The sequence below is a fragment of the Branchiostoma floridae genome, chromosome 14, assembly GCF_000003815.2.
Source record: "Branchiostoma floridae strain S238N-H82 chromosome 14, Bfl_VNyyK, whole genome shotgun sequence".
Taxonomy (NCBI): domain Eukaryota; kingdom Metazoa; phylum Chordata; class Leptocardii; order Amphioxiformes; family Branchiostomatidae; genus Branchiostoma; species Branchiostoma floridae.
In genome coordinates this window covers 12,649,519-12,657,252 of record NC_049992.1, presented here as the reverse complement: position 1 = coordinate 12,657,252, position 7,734 = coordinate 12,649,519, and the positions used below count along the sequence as shown (strand labels likewise).

Sequence of the window (7,734 nt, the reverse complement as noted above, 5' to 3'; positions counted from 1 at the left end):
TGTTTTTAAAGAGGCTTGTACTCTCTATTCATTACATATTCCCTGGTTTGACGTCAAACATTTGAGAGACCATCAGCGTATGACGCGACACATTTCACGTAGTTCGTGCTAAAACCAATTTGCCAAACATGATACAAAGCCATTCAGTGCATCACTACACCTTATGAAAAGGTGGGGTTAAGAGGAAATAAGCTCCAAGACGAAATTGCAGGAGATCGTGTGTAAAGCTTGTAATTTCGCTGGCAAGATTGAGGCTTCCTTTAAGTTAGTTGAGGAACTATCAATCAATCCACTGCCGGTACCTCTGGAAAGTGACAAAGAGTGGTAACAAAAAAACAAATTCCATGTCAGACTTGAAGAGCTTGAACCGTGGAATTTGCACACATTGCACTCTATTGTTAACGTGGTTACCTCAAACAACCAATCAAGAACATGTGGTGAAAATGAGGTATGACATTCATCAAGTATAGATAATCTACTTTGTAATTCAATAAGCATATAAGTAAAAGCTATACTACAGGCGCGAACGCTGTGTGAGTGAGGCATTGGACGTTCACTTTATTTGAATTGCAACAACATTGTATTGTACCTTCGACGGTGAATGTGACTCACCTGACATAGCCTATCGAGTGACCTTCATTGCGCGTGCGTGCGTGCGTGTGCTTGCTTGCCCTGGGTACCATTCTCCGCTGGTTGGCTTTGGGGTGCTTTACCCGGCCCAGTGCTAAGGCACCGACCTGATTCTGTCAGCCTGTCTGATTAGCTGTCCTTTGAGATTTGGCCGACAGAGCTTGTAGCTGGCCTTTGGAGTTTCCGGGCGCGACGAAACCTAACCAACCCCGTAAGAACTCCCCCAGCCTGCGCTAATTAACTGCACGGGCCCGCTGCGCCTAAAGCGCCGAAGAGTATATATCTCGAGCACCTCGATGGTATGGTACCCAGGCTAGTTCGTGCTTGGCGAAGGTTATTAGGACACAGCGCCACATCAACGTGCCGCCGCTTCAGTCAGATACCAGCTTAACCCGACATGAACGATACTGGAAAGGATTGTAGTCTTAATTAGGCTTGTCAATCAGAGCCAGGGGGATTTCCACGGTACAATGAACCTGCAAATAGTGTCTGTCGTCTCTGTCATGACCTGTGGTAGACTAGCTCACTGGACTGATATAACTGTCTTTTTTTTTCAATTTAGTTTTAGGGGGCAAGTTTTGTAGGCCTAGATTTGCTATGCATTTATCGTTAAATTCAGCAGGCTGGCTTCGCTGAACGCTGAATTCAGGCGTATCAAATAATGCACCTATTGTGCTCAACATATGTCACAATTGTGGTCACAGTTTATGTGCTATGAAAACGGTGGAATTAGAATTGATACTGTAAACGTAAGATCATGCAAGTCTGCACAAAACAGCTCATAGGGTGCAACTAAGCCTGTCCTTGGTGCTGAACACTATCAATACATGGGAAAATAAGCCTGTCCTTGGTGCTGAACACTATCAATACATGAGAAAGTCTGTCCTAAGTCTGTCCTTGGTGCTGAACACTATCAATACATGGGAAAATAAGCCTGTCCTTGGTGCTCAACACTATTAAGACATGAGAAAGTCTGTCCTTCGTGCTGAACGCAATTAATACATATAATATGGACGTAAAGGTATATGCAGGTGGGACCAACCATTTCGAATGGGGCTAAAGGTCTGAGAAGGAGGGCCATGGAGCAAGGGTTTGATAAGGGAGGGAAGAGCCATTCCACAGGGGTTATGGATCTGGGAACAGGAGACCATCCTTTTCACATGGTATACCATTGATATACCATTTCACATAGGCTTTGGAAAGGGAGGGACCATCCGGTAAGGGGTAAGGGTCGGGCAGGGGAGGGATGAAAAGTTCTGGGAAGGGGGCACGAAGACCATATAATACGGATGCATGGGAAGGTGGGACCTACCATTTCAGATGGGGTTGAGGGTCTGAGAAAGGGGGTAGATCATTTCACATGGGGCTAATGGTCTAGGAAGGAGGGCCATCACATGGAGCAAAGAGTTTGGGAAGGAAGGGACCAGCCATTCCACATGGGGACAAGGATCTGGGAAATAGGGACCATCCATTTTACATGGGGTTAAAGGTCTGGCTAGAGAACGACCAGTCTTGTCATCTTGAAAAGACTCTGGGACGGGGTAAATGATATAGAAAGGGACGGGGACCATCCACATGGGATTAAAGGCTCTTGGGAAGGGGGCCAACATGGAAGCAAGGGTAGGTGAGGGTAAGACACCATTTCACACATCTCTGGGTTAAAGGTTGGGATGAAAGGTTGGGTTCTGACCTTACCCTAAATACACGTGAAATGAATTCTCTTCCCAGCCCCTCAATTGAAACGAATTGCCCCTCTTCCATCAAGTTTGTGAAATGGATGGTCCCTTCCTTACCAGATCCTCAAGATCATCAAATGATTTTTCACTAGCGGTACACACCTACCAAATATCGCGAAGATTCAGTTTATCGAATTTTGTTGTCCACAGAGAAACACAGAAATACAAAACCCGCTGTAGTACCGTAAGAAAACGCCAGTTAAACTATTTTCGAACTTGACCTTACTTTCTACAACTGCTACACACCAGCCAAATATCACCAAGATCCATCCACAACTTCTCGAGTTATATGCTGTTGACCTACATACAGACCCACCAAGCCCTGGCTCAACCGTTTGCACATATATACATAGTCTTCTTGGTGAAGACAATTACTGAAACACGTTCTAAGGTCGGTAGTTAAGTGTTTCCTATGATGGGGAAGTGTGGTGTGTGGTGATACGCTCACAGAAGCTTAAGGAGTTTCTCGGCAGCCAAGGCGGCGGTTACCTGAGGCATTCGGCAACAGAAAATGGATTGATTAAATCCATGTCTCCAAGGTGAGATTTCTTGGGCTACGAATGATATTTGCCGAGCAGGAGAGATTGTAGCTGCAACTCCTCAATGCCGACATAGATGTTGTCTCAAGAGATTTTATTAAGCACCCTACACTATTTGAAGTAGCCTTTCAAGTAATGGAATAAATGTGTAACGTCAAGAACTTGTGCAAGTTGCAAAAACATGTGTTAGTCGGGTCTTCACATGTGACCCTAAAACAGACTACCTCCTCTTGTGTATGGACTTCAAAATAGAATTGAAATCAGTCTTGATCTTTGTCTTCTTCAATACTCACGTACAAAATACCATCACAATTCATCTTAAGGTCTGCTATAATAATGCCGACCACAAATATCCTGAAACACAAACACGCACGCAGACCATAGACGTACCAAATTGAATACTGTACCACCAATTTTCATGAATGTAACTACTGTACCTGCCGATTCACTTCAAATCACCATCCATGACGGAAAGCCAACGAACTAACGTTTTGGCGTACCAGGAATAGTACATTTCTCCTGGCTGTAGGTTTCAATTACAGGGGGGCTAGTGAATTGTATCAGGGATAGTGCGATACATGACAGGGAACTTTCAGTCGATTCCCGGTTTTAGTTATGTTGATGTTCACCTCAATCGTCGCCATCTTATTAGATAATACGTCCCTGAATTGCTACTTATGATACAACGATATGTTGCACAATCCTTACATTTTGGCGAGACTGATATGTTTCTCACAGCATACAAGCCCGCTTCGGCGCCCCAACAATTTAGACTGTAAAATGATAATGCCCTTCGTGTGCACAGTGTATTGGTCCAGCGTGGCAAACTCTGTGAAGGAAAACAATGAAATATTGATTACAAACCCTCGTAAACCCACCTAGACTGCTTCGAAGCAGGAGTGCAATTTCTATCAGGCTGAAAGTGCTGCTAGTAACGTTTGAAATGGTGTCTCATGGACGTGTTGCCGTATTTGGCATGTTCTTGACGATGCTGTGCCTCGCTCCAGGCGCCTTGGGGCAGACGTCCGGGGTCATCAGTTACAATGGGCCGGACGTGAACAGCGAGGAGTCCGAGTCTATGCACATGCCAGACTACCTGAGGTGTGACGCCTGCAGGGTCATAGCGTATAAGGTGACTCGAGCGCATTTCTTTGTACATACATGTATTGCGTGTAGTAGGTCATTCTCTCTTTCTGCGTATAATACACAGGTACACAAATACACACACACAAACACACACACAAACACACACATACACACACACAAACCAACACACACACACATAAACACACAAACACACACACACACACACACACATACAATCACACAAACACACACTTACACACACAAACACACAAACGCACACACAAACATATATGCACACGTATCACCTTATCTTGATCATGACCCACTATGACGTGATATTCTCGTTTAGTTCACACAGAAGCTGGACAAGATGACAACTCGACCGAGGGGAAGAGGAGAAAAGGAGCTGCTGCTGCTATCCGAAATCATCGAGGGGTTAGAGAACATATGCGATGAAGATTGGAAAGAGTAAGTCATCAATACTGTATTCAATTTGTGGTATGAGTTTGCCTGAGAAAAGTTTATATATACACTTTGTTGCTAGCATACTTCTGTTATAAAGGCAGGTTAACGTTACATGTGTAAGGCTAATACCCACTATACTCTCAAAGTGTGACTACGTCGAAATTACTAGTATTTCATTGGCAAGAAACTGACCAATCACGAGGCGCCATGTCGTCGGTATAATTTGAAATAGACCAATCACACGGCGAAACTGAAATTGAGAATTGATTCTGGTTTGAAGTTGCCGGAAGAAGATCGGCATTCATTCTCGACTGGCAAGGCGATTATATCGTATACTTGACAGACTAAGACGCTTATAAACACGCCAAACCAGCTTCTTTTTATGTCGGGAGCAGTATCGGTCAACCGTGTCAAGAAAGATTTACAGCTTATAGTATGCTTGTTAAACAACGTATATTTTTTTGCGCAGCGGGACTGTTGAGCTCACGATTACCATTCCAGCTTGCCCGAAGGGAATAAAAAAACTTATCACGGTTATGATGAGATTATGTGGTATTCTTATAACAAACCACGGGATGTATAGACCAGGGTGAGAAACGTGTCAGTCAAAAGTAATGAGAAAGCGTCACCTTTTGGCAAAGATATATTCCCCAATGAATATATCTAAAGAAGATGGAGGAATTATACTTTAGTATTAAAAGAGAGCATTTTTCCCTAGGCGAGGTAGGGAGATTGATAGCATGTAAGCATGTCAGGGCAATTTATGATATAGCCTCTGCTGTCTGCGTCTGCTGTAGAGTTGTAAACATTGCTTAGGAGTGTAAAGTATAAAGTGGGATATTCGGGCCATGAATTGCACTGCCACCTGTCGAAAAGTGATTGTTGACTATGATATGAAATACCATCGTAAAGTCCTTTAGATATGGTCCACTAGATATGCGCTATCATAGCTTGAAAGTTCATCCGTGTTGTAAGAAGTCATTCTGAAGGATGATTTATATTACAAAAACACAAAGTTGGACCATCCAACTCCAGTCTTTGTTGTGAAAATTTTGGTAGGTCATTCTTTTTTATTCATTGGTCGAAAATGGCAATTTTGTTTCCAATTGCATACTATCCTCTACAACGCCATGGAAAACGGAAACTGTCCTCGCGTGTCCGTCTACAAATGATCCATAGAATTAAAAGTTCAGCTGAGGTGACATACGTTCACTTACCTCGCGCACTGATACATTTCAGCACGGGTGTTAAAGAGGTGGAGGGAGTGAAGCGGCTCTCAGGGCCGGGTTTGGAGACTAAGGAGGTCCCAGGTGTTACCGCTTCTGGACAGAAGTGGCCACAGAGGTAGGCAAGAAAAACATTTATAGTACCAAACATCCTCTACAAACAAATATCGAAGTAAATTAAACCAACCCGGTAAAAATCCCCGGCATGCGCTAATGAACTATGCGGGCTGACAACAATCCCCCTACCGCAGAGATCCCAAAGAGCTCACGATGGTAAATCTAGCACTCTACGTACACGTGGCAAAGTTTGCATTTCATGAATATTGACCTTTTTGTATTTTTCTTCCTCCAGGTTACATGAGATGTGTCACATGTACATTGGGGACATCGGAGAAGAACAACTTTACGGTATCTTCAAGAGAGAGCGGAACCTGGAAAAGTTCATGTGTCATCGGAAGAACGGACATTGTCATCCCAAGAACCTCAAGGTCAAGAAGGTCAACGACGAATTGTGACCCACCATCTACTTTTGTTAATTGACCCCCCTCCCCAACTTATGCTCATGGTATAGCCCTTCGTTCCCCGTTTTCATTCAATTGGCAGCATATATCATATTGCGTGCAGTTGTAAGCATTGCTATGCATTGGAGTAATTTAGTTAACGCCGTTACTTGCACGCCATTCATCAGATGTTAGCAAATTGTTTTAAAGGTATCAAGTAAACACAATAAACTAAAAAAATGTTAGCACGTTGCCATTTGTTTTTCAATGATATATTGGCTTAGTTGATGGAAATATTGCCACTGAATCCAGTTCATTATATTGGATTCAACTAGAGGTACCAGCATTGACAAGAAAATATGACATGGTCTCCCATGACTAGAAATTGAGTAATAGAATACGACACACACTTGATTAGGATTGCCACACACAAGTGTAACGGTCTAATGGAATGACGGGTACGACTCACGTTGCTCTTAAGACAGATGTATTTATTGATAAGACCAGACAAGTACAAGAGTGAACTAAAACGTGACTTACCTCAAGCTATGGTGTTCTCTGACTACTTTCAAAGTATAAACTGTATAAACTGACTCGTTCTCCGAATATAATCTTAAGAATGTTATTCGATACTTCCGCCAGCGTCATATCTGCGGTTACGCGCGGATGACGCACTCTCACTACGTAATCCGCGCGGCCGCCACGTAGCGCTGGCTACTCTAAGTAACTACTAAGTATATTCTATATATATATACACTGTTATACAAGGACGATCAAAGCTTAGCAACGCATCAAGTCAACCACATTCTTCTGGAAGCTTTCAAAAGCCATAATCCGCATGATGGACATCAAGGACACATAGAGCACTTGCTATTTCCATTCGAGAGCTGGCCTGATGCGGCAAACCTTTTAACGTAAAAGAACCCAACAACATGTCAAGAAGAAGAGTACATGTAGGGGTGATCCTTGTGCTTGGCTAAACACGTGAGCTGTAGCGAGGCCGCGTTCCACTTTAGGCTACAAGAAAAGTTTTATCATATAGACAACAATACAGATAGACAATAATTGTAAGGAAATGTTAAAACAAGACTTATTCACGAACGATCATGCGATTAACGCAATATGTAAATATATCTCCACGTGTTTCAAAAAGGGGGAAGAACATGTTAGATGCAGCCATTAGCGATAGTATATGTTACCTGCTGTGACACATAGTGTCTTAGTTTTCTTTCCATCTAGCCTAGTTTAAAATCATTGTATAAGTTTAGTTTTGCCTTTGCACCCATAAGACCACATGCACTTAGCCTTCGGGCATGAATATGCAATAAAGATTATTATCATTATATGCTTCATCTCAAGCATTACACTTCGAGCTTGACCTGCATTGATATCAGTCCTAACTGATTTCAAAAAAGGAATTGTACCGCCAAATCCACAAGATTTCTTTCATGGCGCATTTTTTCTATTTCAGTCGTCGGGTCAACTGATGAGGTCATGCTCTAGTCAAGAGTCACGTGACTACAGCCGTAGTCACCGCCAATCACAATAAAAC

The 7,734-nt window shown here is 43.0% G+C and overlaps 1 protein-coding gene across 1 annotated transcript; it reads left to right on the top strand.

Annotated features, from left to right (window-relative positions):
* The first annotated feature begins 3,875 nt into the window (after positions 1–3,875).
* On the top strand, positions 3,876–6,360 carry LOC118430388 (marginal zone B- and B1-cell-specific protein-like). The gene is made up of 4 exons (XM_035841242.1): positions 3,876–4,037; positions 4,341–4,459; positions 5,696–5,800; positions 6,035–6,360. Exons 1-4 carry the CDS (start codon positions 3,882–3,884, stop codon positions 6,195–6,197), a joined length of 543 nt encoding a protein of 180 aa, XP_035697135.1. The 5' UTR covers positions 3,876–3,881; the 3' UTR covers positions 6,198–6,360.
* The last annotated feature ends 1,374 nt before the right edge of the window (positions 6,361–7,734 follow it).

Bases quoted from the DNA above. Each gene is read 5' to 3' on its own strand.
- LOC118430388 (XM_035841242.1), top strand. From the start codon at position 3,882: ATGTTCTTGACGATGCTGTGCCTCGCTCCAGGCGCCTTGGGGCAGACG. The intron at 4,460-5,695 runs GTAAGTCATCAA...GATACATTTCAG, and splicing joins TGCGATGAAGATTGGAAAGA to CACGGGTGTTAAAGAGGTGG. The intron at 5,801-6,034 runs GTAGGCAAGAAA...TTCTTCCTCCAG, and splicing joins GGACAGAAGTGGCCACAGAG to GTTACATGAGATGTGTCACA.